The sequence below is a fragment of the Penicillium citrinum genome (assembly GCF_028827155.1).
Source record: "Penicillium citrinum strain IBT 23319 chromosome Unknown utg000002l:1.0-3833315.0:1.0-3834789.0, whole genome shotgun sequence".
Lineage (NCBI taxonomy): Eukaryota > Fungi > Ascomycota > Eurotiomycetes > Eurotiales > Aspergillaceae > Penicillium > Penicillium citrinum.
Window position 1 is genome coordinate 2,466,256 of NW_026622687.1, and position 16,652 is coordinate 2,482,907.

General features: G+C 47.4%; 5 protein-coding genes across 5 annotated transcripts; all 5 read left to right on the top strand.

The window, feature by feature from the left end:
• Positions 1 to 12: 12 nt before the first annotated feature.
• N7469_002741 (uncharacterized protein) lies at positions 13 to 1,500 on the top strand (the record flags this gene model as incomplete). Its single annotated transcript, XM_056641661.1, has 2 exons — positions 13 to 94; positions 158 to 1,500. 2 exons carry the CDS (start codon positions 13 to 15, stop codon positions 1,498 to 1,500), a joined length of 1,425 nt encoding a protein of 474 aa, XP_056504155.1.
• Positions 1,501 to 2,945: 1,445 nt separating this feature from the next.
• Positions 2,946 to 4,881, top strand: N7469_002742 (uncharacterized protein; the record flags this gene model as incomplete). The annotated part of the gene is made up of 3 exons (XM_056641662.1): positions 2,946 to 3,030; positions 3,088 to 3,723; positions 3,779 to 4,881. The coding sequence occupies 3 exons, from the start codon at positions 2,946 to 2,948 to the stop codon at positions 4,879 to 4,881; spliced, it is 1,824 nt and encodes a 607-aa protein (XP_056504156.1).
• A 1,038-nt stretch (positions 4,882 to 5,919) lies between these two features.
• On the top strand, positions 5,920 to 8,053 carry N7469_002743 (fungal specific transcription factor domain-containing protein; the record flags this gene model as incomplete). The annotated part of the gene is made up of 6 exons (XM_056641663.1): positions 5,920 to 6,103; positions 6,157 to 6,464; positions 6,523 to 6,603; positions 6,810 to 7,273; positions 7,345 to 7,527; positions 7,594 to 8,053. 6 exons carry the CDS (start codon positions 5,920 to 5,922, stop codon positions 8,051 to 8,053), a joined length of 1,680 nt encoding a protein of 559 aa, XP_056504157.1.
• Positions 8,054 to 9,186: 1,133 nt separating this feature from the next.
• N7469_002744 (uncharacterized protein) lies at positions 9,187 to 14,267 on the top strand (the record flags this gene model as incomplete). Its single annotated transcript, XM_056641664.1, has 4 exons — positions 9,187 to 9,232; positions 9,435 to 10,873; positions 10,932 to 11,041; positions 11,123 to 14,267. The coding sequence occupies 4 exons, from the start codon at positions 9,187 to 9,189 to the stop codon at positions 14,265 to 14,267; spliced, it is 4,740 nt and encodes a 1,579-aa protein (XP_056504158.1).
• Positions 14,268 to 15,105: 838 nt separating this feature from the next.
• N7469_002745 (PP1-complex regulatory subunit GLC8) lies at positions 15,106 to 16,136 on the top strand (the record flags this gene model as incomplete). The annotated part of the gene is made up of 3 exons (XM_056641665.1): positions 15,106 to 15,172; positions 15,247 to 15,973; positions 16,031 to 16,136. The coding sequence occupies 3 exons, from the start codon at positions 15,106 to 15,108 to the stop codon at positions 16,134 to 16,136; spliced, it is 900 nt and encodes a 299-aa protein (XP_056504159.1).
• Positions 16,137 to 16,652: the final 516 nt, after the last annotated feature.

The following is a 16,652-nucleotide window of genomic DNA, read 5'->3' on the forward strand; positions in this document are numbered from 1 at the left end:
GATCTTTTTCAAATGGCAGATAAGGAATACACCCTTCAAGAGATTGCCTCTCACAAAGTAAAGAACGATCTCTGGGTCGCAATTCACGGAAATGGTTGGTGAATAGGGAAGAGAAGACAATTAATAGACCTATACTAATTCAACAACTTAACTCCAGTTTACAATATTACGGATTATGTTCGAGACCACCCTGGAGGAGCCGATGTACTGTGTGACGTCGCTGGAACGGACGCTACGGAGGCATACGACGAAGTTGGACATTCCGAAGATGCTGATGAAATTCTGGCAACCTATCTCATCGGTACTTTGAAAGGCGCCCGTGAGCCCATTGCACGCTCTAAACCGGTGCGTGTGATCCAGCAAGAGCCAGAACAGTCTTCGGCAACGAAAAGCTCCAAACCTATCTTCAAGAATGCAGGGAGCTTAGCATTCACCGTCAGTTCTGCATCAGGAATTGCTCTACTAGCCTTCCTCTATTCACGTGGAAATCTCCAAGCCTCGGATATCAAGGCTCGGCTTTCTGAATATCTGCCCAAGTGGACAGAAGCCATTCACATCTCGAAGCCGCACCTTGCTCAAGGAGGATATACCAATGGCTTCATTTCTGCTAGTGGGATTTTCGCCGCGATAAGTGCCATCTTTGGCATTAAAATGTCAAGTCTCACCGAAATCAAGACAGGGTTTCATCGCTATCCGCCACATCGCAAGAGCAAGAAAATGGCGAAGGCTGATCCACACTTGGCGAAGGGGTTCCTAGATCCCAAGGAGTACCAAGAGCTCCCACTTGTCGCCAAGGATGAACTTGCGCCAAACGTATACAAATACATCTTCAAACTCCCAAAAGAAGAAGGTGTGATTGGTCTTCCAATTGGCCAACATGTAGCTATAAAAGCTACTATCGAAGGCCAATCTGTCTCTCGCTCATACACACCTACTTCAAATAATTCGGATCTGGGTGTCTTGGAACTTGTGATCAAGTGTTATCCAGACGGTCAACTTACCGGAAAATATCTTACGAATCTACAAATTGGCGACAAGGTCCTATTTCGTGGCCCGAAAGGAGCTATGAGATACTCAAACGGCTTGTGCAAGCGTATTGGTATGATTGCCGGCGGTACTGGGATAACTCCTATGTATCAGCTCATCCGAGCTATTTGCGAAAATGATGCAGATACCACGGAAATCAGCCTTATATATGCAAATCGTTCAGAAGAAGACATTCTTCTGCGGAATGAACTTGAGACATTCGCACAGAACTATCCCAAGAACTTGAAGCTGTGGTACATGCTGGACCAAGCCCCCAAGGCATGGAAATATGGCCAAGGTTATGTGACAGCCAAGGTCATGTCTGAAAGGCTTCCAGCTTCATCCTCTGACACTAAGATTATGCTTTGTGGTCCTCCGGGGATGGTCAATGCTTCGAAGAAAGCCTTAAGTGACCTGGGTTTTCAATCACCTGGTGCTGTACCCAAAATGACTGATCAGATTTTCTGTTTCTGAGCCAATATCCTAGGGTCTCCAGTAGGTGAAGGGTCTTATCAGTCCTAAGAAACATCATATCTGTTAATTCGTCCTTAAATATTATTTCGTCATATTTTATTTTCAGCTTCTCCGTGCGCCTAAAACCCCAGGGAGTTAATTTTTTTTAGTGTATTCCAAAAACTTTGCACCTTTGATGCCAACTTCAATATTCCTCCAGGATACTGCTCTATTTCTAAACAAAAAGTCCAGTCACAATACTCGCAACATACCATCTTGATTGTAGAAAGGAGGAGAATCAAAATTTTCTTATTTTTTTGCCGCTGTAAATACCTAGTACTTCGAATTGGCTATTCAAATTGTATACAAGCAGAGTGTAACCCTCAGGTCCTTTTAATGAAGCGGAAGCTCAATATGTGCACCGAATAGCTCTCTCAATTTGCGATGCTGCGATGGATGCGATTAGTCACGAGCACGAGGAATTTGTATTGGTTCGTTCATCCGAAGTTTCAGGTGTTGCGCTAGTCCTGACTGATTGTCTACTACCTTTGTCTCAGGTACGCCAAAGACGATGTTGCGATCAGTATAATATGCCTACTGTCTCAATTAGGCTCTTCATATAAAATTCACAAACTTCAAGCGTAGTTACTAGGAAACATTCCTCGGATACCCTTTCACGTACCTACGGAAATTATTGGGGAATAATACCACGAAATGCTCATATCAAATGGCTTAGTGTCACCCTACTTGGAAGAGACGATGGGCATACAGAAGAGACTATGTGCTGGAGACTACGAGAGGTTGTCTGGCACGTTGAAACGAAGATGAAGGAACTGAATAGGAGGAGCAAGGTCTGCAAATAATGCTGATTTGTACGATGAGAGAAGAGAGGAGAGGGAGTGAAGTGAAAATGGGGTGGCCCTGTGATCTGGCAGTGGCCGAGTCGTTCTTTCGCGTACTTCATTACTGTTCTGTGGGAGCTATCACTGGATTTACTATGGCTGTACGCCGTACCTCCTTTTTTATTGTTACGGATTAGCGTTTGGCAATTTCTTGTTTCAGAGGGAGGAAGCACCTGCATAGCCATTACATTCCTGGTTAGGCTTTCTAGGTAAATTATGATCAGTGTTGCCACATCGACGCCAGACTCAAGTTTTCCCGAGGTATCCAGGCTTCGGCTTCCCGAGGTTTGCCAAAACGATACATTGTCCAAGTGCTACGGGTAACTCGGAATCAGTCTCTCATTCGGGATGCCGGTGATTTTACGAAGTCCGAGGTTTTCTTCAACGGTTTGTCTGGAACGGCGAGTGGAGGGTCAAATTGACTCAATTGTCCAGTATTAATAACAATGCCATTCCCTCTGAGGAACCTCAAAAGATCAGAACGATCCTATTATATCCGCCTATCAGCCTGAATAATATCCCTTGTCCCAAAGCATACTTCATACTTATTCATCAAACTCCATTATGCATCAAAGCTGGACACCGCCTCACAACTATAGAAATAGACCAGTGGTCATTCTTGGCGCTGGTGTACTGGGAAGACGTATAGGTCGGTACATGATAATGTTCAGACCGTGAACATGCCAGCTGACAATTGTATTTACAGGGTGTATCTGGGCTTCTGCAGGTTTTAATGTGCGATTCCGAGACCCAAACGCTCAACAACGTGAGGATGGCTTAGCATACATCGAAGAAAATGCTGCCTCTTACGCCAAGCATACTGGGAAGAACATTGGCACAGCACAGGCATTTGAAAACATGGAAGATGCTTTGACCGACGCCTGGCTTGTGATTGAAGCTGTTCCTGAAAAGATTCAGATCAAGATTGATACGTTCGCGCAGCTTGATGCACAGGCTCCAAGTGACTGTATCTTGGCTTCCAATTCTTCCTCGTATAAGTCTTGTGAAATGCTAGAGAAAGTATCAGAATCGGCTAAGAGACGGATTCTGAACATGCATTATTACATGCCACCGCAGTGTATGGTCGTGGAGCTCATGACTGATGGTCATACAGAAGAGGCTATCTTTCCTTTCCTAGTCGAACGCTGCGAAGAAGGAAATACCTTGCCTTTTGTAGCTAGAAAGCAGTCTACGGGTTTTATCTTCAACCGCCTCTGGGCAGCTGTTAAGAGAGAAACTCTGAACATCTTGGCGGAGGGGGTCTCTGTACCGGAGGAGATTGACACTCTGTGGACTGAAATGTTCATCAAGGGACGTTCGACACCGTGTAAAATGATGGACCGTAAGTCTGACCTTTTTGGACTGTTGTATTGTACATTGCTGACACTTGAGTTTAGAGGTCGGTCTAGACACGGTTGCATTCATCGAATCTCATTATGTTCAGGAGCGTGGTATCTCTTCCAAGAACACAGTTGGCTATCTGAATGAGAACTACATTAAACATGGCAAGTTGGGAACTAAGAGCTCCCTTGGTGGTCTATATTCTGCCAGCCAAAATGGGACCACTAGTCATCCTGAGGAGCCCCGTTTGATTGTCTTGGACATTGGACTGTCTGCTGCTTCTCCGTCTATGAACTCTGGCTCTGTCATCGAAATTTCCACAGACGGTGAAGACAAAGAGATCTTGGCTGAAAATCAGTCATTGCCTGATGGAGTGGGTATTGATCCAGACACAGGTAGAGTGTTCTGGACAAATATGGGAGTTCCTGGGGCAAATGACGGAAGTGTGGTGGCTTTTGACCGAAAAAGCAAGACTATCAAAACTATTGTGCCGCACGGTACAATCAATACTCCAAAGCAATTGGCGCTTGACACTCGTTCGAACAAGATCTATTTCTGTGACCGAGAAGGTCTTTCCGTCTATCGCTGCAACTTTGATGGTAGTCATCTTGAGAAGATCATTCAAGCTGGAAATCCAGACGATGCCAAGGAAGCTGCAGATGCTAGAAATTGGTGTGTTGGCATCGCGGTTGCACCAACGCTAGGCAAATTCTATTGGACGCAGAAGGGGGCGTCTAAGGGTAACCAAGGCCGTATTTTCTCAGCCGATATCTCACTTCCCGAAGGCCAGCCTCCAGCTTCCAGGAAAGATATTCAGTGTATCGTCGACGGACTCCCAGAGCCTATTGATCTTGAAATTGACCAGGATTCCGGGTTTCTCTACTGGACTGATCGTGGTGAGATTCCTTTTGGCAATTCTTTGAACCGGATGAAACTCGATCAAACTGGTAGTCCGCTTGTTACTGGGGCCTTCAACAAGCACGAGGTTCTGACCCGGCATTTCAATGAAGCAATTGGGTTGAAGCTTGATATCAAGAGCAATGCGATTTATGTGACGGATCTTGGTGGTAGTATATACCGCTGTGACTTGGAGGGGAGGAATAAGTCAGTTCTTTACTCGGAAGAGTTTGGTGCTTTCACTGGAATTACCTTGTCCTAGATGCTATGCCCTAACCTTGCAGATTATCTGAAATACTGATTCAATCTTACTTGAAGTTGGGAGCTCAGGGGATGGGCTGGACTACTCAACATATTAATAGCTTATACTAGATCAATTCTCTATCAAATATTACATTACTCTTCTTTTCTGAAACAGCCTAGTCTCCATCGCATAACAAGCATCTGCTTGTCTGGATGAGGTTGTAGTCATGAAAAGTCCAAGCTATCAGGATAAACCGCCAACAATAGTATCCAGTAAAAGGATTGACCATCCAACTTTGACCTTTAGGGCTTCGAGTCAAGCTGGTAGTCGAAGTATAGTCGGCGGTCAATTACGTGACTACCAACTACGCTAGCTGCATTGGTACATACGACATCAGCCAAACGACAAATCAATTCTAATTTGGATTGAAAGAAGACCATTAATATTACAATTTATGACCATTCACCATAATCCTTTAAGATACAATGAATGTTAATGCTAGGTCATACTGCACAGTATCTTTTTGGCTGTCTCGCATGCCGAAGAATGAATGATGTCAGCGTTACCGAGGTAGTCCCGAGGTATCGTAGCGGATTTCATTTCTCAACAATCAAACACCCCCACGCAAAATAAAGTCCCTATTTATGACCATAAACCCCGAGGCAGAGAATTCGATCGATAACCATCCAGAATCTCGAGTATCCGATTCGTCAAACTTCATGCCACCCACAAATCAAACACCTCGGTCCCGCCGTCATAGGTCCGCCGTGGCATGTCAAGCGTGTCGTCAGCGTAAGGTACGGTGTAGCTTGACGGTCACCGGGATTCCTTGCGCCGTTTGTACTCAGGATGGATCCGATTGTATTGTTGATATGAAGGGAGCAAAATTGTAAGACATTCAGCCGAGGTTAAGTTGATACACGTTATGCTAAGCAACAACGGAATCTCTATAGAGTACAGCAGCTCGACCGGTTGAGGTCTCCTAATCCTCGTCGGGAGTCTCGTCAGCCGATTGATTCAAGTGTTGCATCTAACACCGATCAAGAACCTCCTCACATGCACCCGACTGAGTCTGTCAATGTTGCTCCAACTAGTGGGCTGTCTAGACAAGGTACAGTTAGCACCAACAGGACGCCTGAATATCGGGACAACATTGAAGACGAAGAACAGACTGGGCTTGAGATAGCTTCAGCTGCTCTTGGTCGACCGGAAAGGACTGGGGATGTCCCCTTCTATACAGGTAAAAGTTGCTTGCATTCACGATACGATGACCTTATTAACTATTTCCAACAGGAGAGCAGACAGGACCGACTTCTGCACTTTCTATCCTCTCACCGGGGCAATCGTTGCCAAAGCACTTTTTGATACCCTCTCATCAAAAGGAAATTCCTGAAGAAGACCGTGAATTCTTACGTCAAAAAGGCGTTTTCACACTCCCGGGGAAAGATGCTTGTGATAGCATGGTCGAAGCATACCTCCTACATGTACATCCTATTCTACCTGTAGTCGAGGTCGATATTCTTTTACAGCATCATCAATCTGGACAGCTTCATAACTATAATTTGTTGATTCTCTGGAGTTTGTTCTTTGCTGCAGTTAATGTAAGTTTCGAGAGTGCGGAATCTAATTTGGACTGACGCTAACCACGAACCAATGCAGTTCATCCCAGTCAACATATGTGAACAAGAGGGATTCTCATCTAAGAGGGCAATGAGATTTGATATGTTTTCTCGAGCCAGGGTAAGCAAGCTCTATCTTAGCAACTTATAATATAAATATGCTAAACTTTTCCTGGCGCCAGTGCATGTACAACAACGGCAATGAAAGGAATAGCATGGTCTTATTGCAATCCTCTCTCCTTTTAGGATTCTGGTATTCTGACAAAGAAGAGAGTGCTCAGCCATGGTATTGGACAGGTATTGCAGTAAGCCTAGGCCAGATTCTAGGTCTGCACCGAGACCCAGGCATCTCAAGTTACAACTCTTCCATTAGCGACCGACAAAGATCGTTCTGGCGCCGTCTTTGGTGGTGTTGTTTCTTTTCGAGATCGATGGCTAGGTTTGACTTTAGGAAGACCCCTGCGTATTAACCTTGATGATTGTGATATTCCGATGCCATCGGTTGACGACATGTTATTTGATATTGGCAGCACCGGAGAAGATGGCCATTCACCCGGTCTTCCGGGCGACATGCGAAGGTCAGCTGAGTACTGGATCATTCTTATCGAATTGAGCTGCCAGCTAGGTAAAGTCATGGCGATGAACTATCAAGCTGCGAGATCCAAGCCCTCTCTTCAAGAAGTTGAGAAACTGGAACAGGAGCTTCTGCAAAGCAGATTACCTGATCAGTATGAATTTGGTCTTATGCCGAGTACTCGATTCTATTCGAATCATGTCCATTTGCACTATCAGTAAGTTTTGGGAAGATTTCTTCCCCATTGTTCGCGGACAATAGTGTTTGTACTCATGATTGAAACAATAGAGCGATGATGGTCACGTTTTACCGACCTTGGGGGACAGATGCCCCAAAAGAACTTGATGTCACTGCCCAGAAGGAATGGCAACATCGCATGAGACTCAGAGCCGATGCTGCCGCCTCTCGAACTAACGAGATACTTGATGCACTTGTTCAAGATAACTTGCTGGGGTTTGCAGGACCTATGACGTGAGTGTATCCCATGGTCAGAGGGAGAGGAGGGGGAGGGGAAGTAACGGAACTAATATGTACAAGCCCACCACTTTTAGTGCCGGCGATGCAAGTGCATCTTTTTCATTGCAAAGTTGGAGATTCACTTTCAAAAAGAGTGAGGTTGAATAAGCTCGAAATGTGTATGTTGGTCATGGAGGAGCTTCAAAAGACATATACGGTGGCCTCGATCTACCGAGCAGTCTTCACCAAAGCCCTTCAACTGATTTTCCCAGGGTATTTGATCCCTGTGGCTCCTTTTGGCTCCACTGGCCATGCGCCAGCAGCCACAGGAACAACAGCTGTTGCTGCTGCTGCTGCTGTTCCTGCGAGTGTAAGTGGCGCTGGCGCTGCAAATTCTCCTATGGGGCCAGGTTACGGTGTTCCTGAATACTCGCCCCCAATCGATGATGGGAGCTTTGGAGTAGGCGAAATGGATCTGATGGACGCCTTAATGGATGAAGCGTCAATATTTAGTTTTTGGGAGGCGTGTAGTCAGATATGAACAAGCGCAGCCAGTGAGCCACCAAATTCCTTCCATCTACTCGGTAGAAGGGGTAGAAGTGCTTCTCTGCTGTACATCCATGGTGCCCTGCTTTGTACTTGTACGTACATTCACACTGCATATTCAAGTTTGATGTGCCCCGCGACAAGTCACCATTGCTGTATGCAAGCCAATGGTGTTGTTGCGATCATGAGATCTGCCATCTTGCACACGGATCCGAGCATCTTCACTACAGTACTCACGGAGAATCAAAAGACCGGATTGGGTCCGAACTCTACATAGTATGTACATATACAGTAGTTAGTAGACTCGTACTGGAGGAGGTCCACTCAGAGAGGTGTGTGTGTGTGTGGGTGGTACGAAGGATATTGTATACGGAATCCTCCGATCTAAATGCTGAATGCTGAATGCTGGACCCTCTAGACTCAATTTTTTCCCCACCGAGCCAGCGTGTTCTCCACGGGATAATGGCACGCAGAGTGAATCCCTCGCTTCCTGCGAGACTGCACGATCGCGACCAGCAGAAGCTGACTCCGCAGAGAGCAAGGGAGGGTGGGCAGCGAATCAGCAGTGGAGGAGAGTCTGTCCACCTCACGCATGCATGCAGTGCCAACGCATCGTGGAGCCGACCAATCTGCGTGAGATGTGAAATGTACATAGTAGTGTGAGTTGTACTATGCATGTTGTATTTGTCGCAGTGGTTAGTGGTTAGTGTAGAGAGAATAAACTGAGACAGACAGAGTACAATATTGAAGCAGACAGAGAAACGTTGAGAGTGGAGAGAGAGAAGTGTGTGTGTGTCTATGCAACTGTCCGCTTCGAGTCTTTTGCCTCTCTGTTTCCTTCCTATACTTCCCTTTCTTCTTTTCTTCTCTTCTTCTTCTTTTCTTCTTTTCTTCAACTCTCCCTCTTCCCTTTTCTCTTATGTTTCTCTTTTTTCTTTCTTTCTCCTCTCTCTCTCTCCCCCCTCCACCCTGGACTCATTCACCATTTACCCATTCTCCTCTACCCAGCCTTCTAATCCGCGGCTGGTTTGTTGCCCCGCGATAGAACCATGCGATAAGCAGTCGCCCAGCGCGGCCAGGGGCTTTTCGCGATTTGGATCTCCCAAGGTGATTGAGACTCAGTCCAAGATGGCTGACTTACAAGGAGGCTGTTCCTCCTCGCCATCTGCGACCAGTATGTCACTTTATTTTTTTTTATTTTTTATTTTTTTTTATTTACGATATCCTTGATCATATCTCCAATCTTGATTTCTGTTCATTCCTACTCGTCGTGGGGTGGAACCCACTCTACTGACTTCCCCATTCTTCAATCTCCAATCTCCTCGCTGTTTTCCCATCTCGATGCCTGATTTGATCCCAATCTGATCTGCTCCCAGCCGTGCGGTTTTTAGCTCTCCAAGCTGATCCACCATGTGATCCATCGCATCGCGCTGATCCTACGGAGGTGCCGCTCCCTCCATCACCATCTGTGTCGCCACTCGCGTCGCCACCTGCGTCGCTTTCTACGACTATGCCCTGTGAAGTTCCTCCTCCGCTAAATCTGGAGGAACAAAACGCGGGGCTAGGTGAGTCCGCTGGTTCGGCCCGTTCCAGTCCCAAGGTTATGGCCAGTTCTCCTAAAGAACCCAAGGAGGACGCCCCGCAGCCCACGATTCCCGCGATCCCCGCGGTCTCCAGAGATGAACCCCGTGTTTCCTTTGAGGACTTTGCGACAAAGTTCAGGCAAAGCCAGCGCAAACAAATCCAACGGAAAAAACTGGAAAAAAGACTTCGCGCCACAAAGGTTTCCATTGGGGTTTCTGCACGTATCATTCGGATCGGCAATACTGTCCAGCGCGGGCTCGTTGAAGCGCTCAAGCATGATGACAAGGCCAGCTTTGCCATTCTTTTCCACGCGCTCTATGATATTCAGGAATCGTGCGCATCCAGCGCACGCCGTGACGACCGGGATGAGTCCATGGATGACCGAGATTTATCTTCGGAGCCCGACTTGGAACGCTCTTCGGACCTGTTCAATCAGCTAAGCCCTCAATCCCGGTCAGACTTGCTGGAGATCTTGCGACTGGTTCGTTCTGATCCACAGTTCCTGGTCGACCGTCTACGAAGGTTGACTTCTTCTCAATTGGCCTCGCTCACCAACGCGGCCACTGCTTTGGATTCTGGTGATCCTGCCTTCCCTTCTACTTCTTCTACTTCTACCTCTTCCCGCTCCTTTCGAAGCCAATATTCATTTAATCGAAACTCTGCCCAACCGACCCCCTTCAAGGACCATGCGTATGCTTTTGAAAGGACCAATCCGCTTTCTATCCTGCTTTGTAACGTTTATGCCGCCCCGCTGGAATCCGAGACCCCGGAATACACGTTACGTCTGGAGACGTGGTCGTCTGTTTGCGCCCAACTAATGTCTCATGGGAGCAGCAAGTTTTACCCGCTCATTGGCCAAATTCTATCTTCCTGGGCCACGGGGAGCAACTGGAAAGCTCGTGCTAAATTTGAACTCTATCTCATGGATATCCTTCAGACCGGTGCCTTCCTTTTGGAACATATAGATACCCCTGCTGGTTTGGACTTTGCTGCCGAGGCTTTGGACCCTCTTCGAACTGACGTCGCCGAGGAGTTCTTTGCTTCTGCTGTGGAGGACCTTTTCCGTCTTCTTGATGATCCAGATGGTGGTTTTCCCTGCGCAGTCCTACAATTTGCGAAAGCTGTGCTCTGCAAATTGGACAATCCTGACACACGCAGTCGTTTTCTCGAGTATCTTTTTGTCCAGTGGTTCTTCCCCAAATTTCTATATAGCGCTTTAACTTACCCAGAGGTACGAACGGAATATGCTCTCCATTTCCAATTTATTCTGACGGTTTTCCTTTGAACAGGCTCATGGTTTGTTGCTCGACTTTCATGTTCGAAAAGATGCTCGTGAGAAGTTGCTTGGACAGGTTGGTCTGAGGGCATATTCTCAAGTGTTTGCTGTCCTACGTTCTATGTGTGTTCCATGATCCAACCCTTCCCGCTTCTGTTCAATGCATATACATGATTTGGCTCACGTCTGCTAACATCGAGGAAGGAATCATTTCTCAATACTTAGACCATCCATCAAGCAACGCGTCGACAATATGATCTCTCGCTTCCAAAGTCCTCCCTCTACAGAATCTGAAATGATTGATTTTATGGCTCCTCCGCTTACGAACAACTCGTCCATGTTCCTTTTGCTATCTTCTAGCGATATACTTACATTACTAGACGCTCTCTTCCCGCCATCTCCTTCTACATTCCATAACCCCCAAGAACCAACTGGTTTTGCTTCTTGGTCTTCTAATCTCTCGCCTTATTATAAGACTCGCTTGGATTCAAATTTTGAATCTGGCTTGTTCCGATCGCCATATGACGCGGAAAGACGCCCAATATCCCGAGGCAGCTCTGTCCTTTCTGCGGAAACTTCTTCTGTGCCCAGTTCCGACAGCGGCATTGACCACGCTGCTGCACGGATACGATTCGAGTTGTCTGATTCAGACGAATCATCTGAGCGTCTACGATTAGAAGCGCCGTCGGATGAACATTGGACAATATTCTCTGTCGCTCAAGACGGCTGTAGTCTCACTTGGAGTCTACTCCCTGGTTATGAATCACGAAGAGCTTCTGTTATCGAAAGCGATGATGACGCACAGTCTACAGATCTTGGCCTCGAAGAGAATTATGAGGCACTCCAGACAGCTATAGTTCGCCTGGTTCAGGAGGACCAGGATTATGATTCAGATGACATCAGTCGATATTCAAGATCATTCCACACTATGCCAACATCTCTGAAACAACGTTTTGATCAAGCCATGGCTTCCTCTCACCACCGCTCTGATTTTGTTGGGGCGCACTACTGGTGGAATGCATCACGTCAATTGCGCCAAGGACGCTCTGCCGACTTTTTGCATAATGGTACCGATTCTTGGATCCTCGGACCTATGCATACCTCATGCAGTCGTTCTTTGACGAAATCGCGAGCCATTATCGATCGCTGTGAAGGTGATTTCGTGTCACTTGGCAAAAACCTCCGTCGTCTGCAAACACACGTCAAGAGTTTGATGAATACTGTTACCAAGCTTCGCAATAAGGTATGGTACATGACTGATGTCAGAAATTCTATGAAATACGAGGAAGCTCGACATGTGGCCATGGCTCTGAAGACTATGATCTACTCCGCCCGACCATACCTTGATCTACCTGAAGAACCACGATCTCGTTCCGGTGCTCGCTCTCTCGGGGGAGCTTTCTTTCAAAAGCCCGAAATACAAGTCATGAATATGATGAAAGCACCGAGCAGTCAGGGTGGCCCAAAAAAGTTATCAGATGACCAAGTAGAACTCACACGCAAGTGGCTGGCCCACAATGCGATTGATAATTTCTGCAAGGGCGAGGAACGCATTCACAGATTCTGTTATGAGGTTCAGACAAGTGTCAATCGTCTTGTCGGCGAAACAATGGCGGAAACGCCTGTCCTATGGGCGAGTGAATTGTTTCAAAGGGAGAGGGAAAAGTACGAGGGCTACGGCTCACACGCCTTTCCAGGGTTGTCCATGCCGTCAACACCTCGACCATCGACTACTACGAGTGAGGATCCGATATATGCAACTCAATTCCACGGAAGCAATATACAGACTCCGGAGTCTGCATTTCGTTTCCCCCATGATATTTCATCTATGGGCCGAAAAGCATCCTTTCAGAGTCTGGTGTCGGACAAAACTCGATCTACTCGGGATCTTCCTTCTATTGATATGTCATCCACTGCAGGATCTCCTGGTCGCGCAGCATCAACGTCAACCGGTGATACTTGCAGTACTTTCTGGTCGGCCCCGCAGCGACACCCTCTGTACGCAAACAGTGTATCAAGCGTATACTCGCGACCACCTTCAATGTTCAGCGACACGGCAACCCGGCAACCTCGTCGTTCTGAACGCAAGACCGTTGGAAAGAAAGTATTCATGGAAGATTTGAGGCAGACGCTCATCAGTCTCCTGCTGAGTGATTTGGGCTCTCCAGTGTGGAGTTGTGGGAGTGAGACAGATGCCTGGTTCACTAACAAACTCGACGAAACACGTGTCAGGATACAAATGCAGAGGCATGCTTCTGTCGAAAAGTTCTGGGCGAACTATGAAGAACGGTCGAAGCGTGCACGAGAGCACCGCCAAAGAAAGGGTGGTCGGCGCAGCATATCCCTCGAGCCTCCGATTACCCGTGGTAAAAGTCGACCAGAGCAAGAATCAACTTTCAATCAAGATCATGAATCAAGTCACGATGACCAGTGCGACTTCTCCTACAAGGCTGTTTTCTATCGTTTGATTGAGGTATTCTCTCGACACGGGAATCCCTTTGTCAAACTAAATGCTCTACGGGATCTCAGATCACTCGTTGTCGCTTCCCTGATCTCATCTCATGATGCCAATTCGGCTGCCGCCCCAAACAGCATGTACTCGAACACTGATCATCCACGAACTTCTTCTCAGCCACGTCCTCGTGCCGCACGGCACAGCTTCTCGGAAAAGCGACCAGCAGGCTTGTTTTCGCTTGACACAGAGGCCCCCACCGTCTTAGTCGAGTCAGTGACCGGCGTCTCACGCCAATCCGACTTAAGTACGCCATCTGAAGATGAGATCGTGTCTACCCTACGTGATCTCATTCTAGAAGTCAAACCCAAGACGCTTTTCCGTGACTTGCAATTCATTTCTGCTTTTGTTCCTAGCGAACAGTTGAACAAAACTGACCGAGGAACGGCTTTCCTTCAATTCGGCCTGGCCGCACTGAGTCTTAAGGATGAGGTATGCAATGCGATGGTAGAAATCGCCGATCGCATCGTATCTGAAGAGCTCATGACTCGACACCCACTTCCTGGGTCCGATTTCTATCCCCGTCCTAGCCACGCCATCGAAGACGCGGCGTCGATGTGGATCGTCACTGCTAAAGAGGGCAACCCGGTCGCCCAGCGTGAACTCGCTATTCTCTACCTAACCCACCCCGAACGTCTACCTCGTGTTACTTTACCGTTGACCTGTCCGCGGGATACATTCAAGGCGGAGATGATGTACATGCGTGGCAAGGACTCCAAATCGGACCCTCAAAGCATGTGTTTGGCACTGCACTGGATGCAACTGTCAGCAAGCGGAGGGGATGTTCTTGCGCGCAATCGTCTCCGCGAGCGAGAGGAGTTTGAATCTATTGCATGATCTAACTTGCTCTTTTTTTCACCATCTCTATTTTCTACCTTCCTTTCGTTCTTTTCTTTCGTCTTCCCTTTCATTTGCATTGTTGTTTATATATATATATATATTTTCAGCTAAACGAGGCGGGCCTTGCTTGTTTGCATATACAGATACCCCTCTTTGGGCAATTCGTCTGGTGTTAAGAGGACAAATTATACATGGATTTCCAACTATGCGTGATATATTAAGATTGTAGTGGTATACTCGATATTCCTGAATCCATTGCTGATAGACGGAGGGAGCCTTTGTACTGTGCTACATAGATGAATATTGTTTCCCAATGATGATCCAATATAACATCCAGAAGCGCACTACAACGTGTCAAACTAGCAGGGATAAATCCTGTAATTTTCTCCAAACCAGGGCTCCACTTCATGCCTGATGCTGTATCTCATACAATTAAATCAATCAACCCTAACTAAACAACCTCTCAACTTCCCGTTTTTGGCCTAAGGCCGCAGCCCAAAGAGTCAGGCGCCAAGGCCGACGTCATCGTGCCCCACGTGCCCGACCTTCAACTTTCCCTCGCAGCTGACTTCTTCATGAACGTGTGGCTTCGCTTTTTCTTGCTTTGTTCACGTCAAGTTGCTCTCTTCAGTATCGTATTGATAAGCTGAGAGGATAGTTTGGAACAGTCATATACCCTTGTCCCAGCTGAACACACCTGCCGCCTCCCCATCTGACACAGCGGCTGACGGAGCCAAGCCTTTATTCACTCACCCCTCCGAAAGATTTCTTGCCCTGCGTCCATTTGAAAATCGGACGGTGTCCTCTTCCTTTCTCCCTCCACCAACTATTCATGATGACTACCGCACCGCATATGCCGACTAAGGCACACAGCACCGAAGATGTGCACCCACGCCCGCGGGGTGAGAGCTCATACGAAGCTCCCAAATATAAGGACTACGAACGCTAACAGTTGGACTCTTTTCCGGCGACTTAGGTATCCTCAAGAACAATAAGTCCTATTCATCTGCACCTCCTGTACCTACACTCAACGAGCCTGTCTCCGTCCCTACTACGGGAGAAGCACCCGACACCAAAGACCTCACTCTCCAGAATACTCTTCAAAACGCGGGTCGTCGTCGGTCTTCCTCCACTACCCGTCCCGGCTCCTCCTCGCGCCGGCATTCCGTTCAAAGTGCCTATGACGAAAACGAGCCCCGCCTCAAGTGGGATGAAGCCAACCTATACCTTACGGAGCAAGAGCGTACCGCGAAAATGAAGATCGATGAACCCAAGACTCCTTATGCCCCGCACTACAACCCCGCCGACGACGAGGAAGAAATGCGCCTCGAAGAAGCGAAGGAGAGTCTTCTGGATGCGCAGGATATTGTTGTCGACGAGCTCGACAACCCTAACAAGGCGAACCACGATCATCACCACAGTCCCAGAAAGGGAGTTTCAGAGGACGACATTCCTAATCTTGAGCTTGGCGAAGCTGAGGAGTCGTTCCAGGCTACTGCGGATTCTGCGTCGGACCCACGTATCTATCGTGATCGCAGTATGAGTACAGATTCTCACAAAAGTGACAAGCATGTTGTTATGGGCGGTGATGCGAATGGTGATGATGGTCTTCTTACTACGGATGAAGCCAAGGAGAAACATCGTCAATTTGAGGAGCATCGGAAGAAGCACTATGAAATGAAGAATATCAAGGAACTTCTTGCGTATGTGTACCTGCATATTTCTTTCTTGCGGTCAATCCTTGCTAACGATTATGCCAGACACCCCGAGGAACTGGATGAAATGGAAGAGGACGAGGATGAGACTGAACCTGGTCCCCCACCCGCCGTACCTCAAATCCCTCAGCGCTTCCGCAACGGCCAATAATCATCCATATGCGATGATTCTTCGACAGAATCTTGAATTTTCTTTGCTTCAACTTTGCGACCTGCCTCCTACTATACGGGTGCGAACGTTTCTATAGGCGGTCTCGATCTGCTTTTTCGTGTTACACTTTTGCTTCAACTCCTTCCTCTCTCTCTCTCTCTCTCTCTCTCGCTTTCGCTTTTTCTTTCGTTCACTTGTCATCTGTATATCCCCCTAGCGTGTTGACTCCCTTTCTGGTTTTCTTTCGCTTTCTGTGCTCCGATCAGACTTTTTGCTCTCACTTGCCCTGGTCGATGAATTCGCCGGGTATCCAGATTGAGTAACCATTTCTGGTTGTGAGTTTAGATTTGTAGAGATCAATTATAACTATTTGGCATTGGGCTATTGTCATGCCGATCAAGAGTATTGGTTTATTCTACAAAGTAGTAATGCGAAGTTCAAGTTGTGATTCGGACTGGCGCGCACCAGAAGACCGGGCCTAGACTGTCACATCAACGGGTATTTTGTTGAATTGTC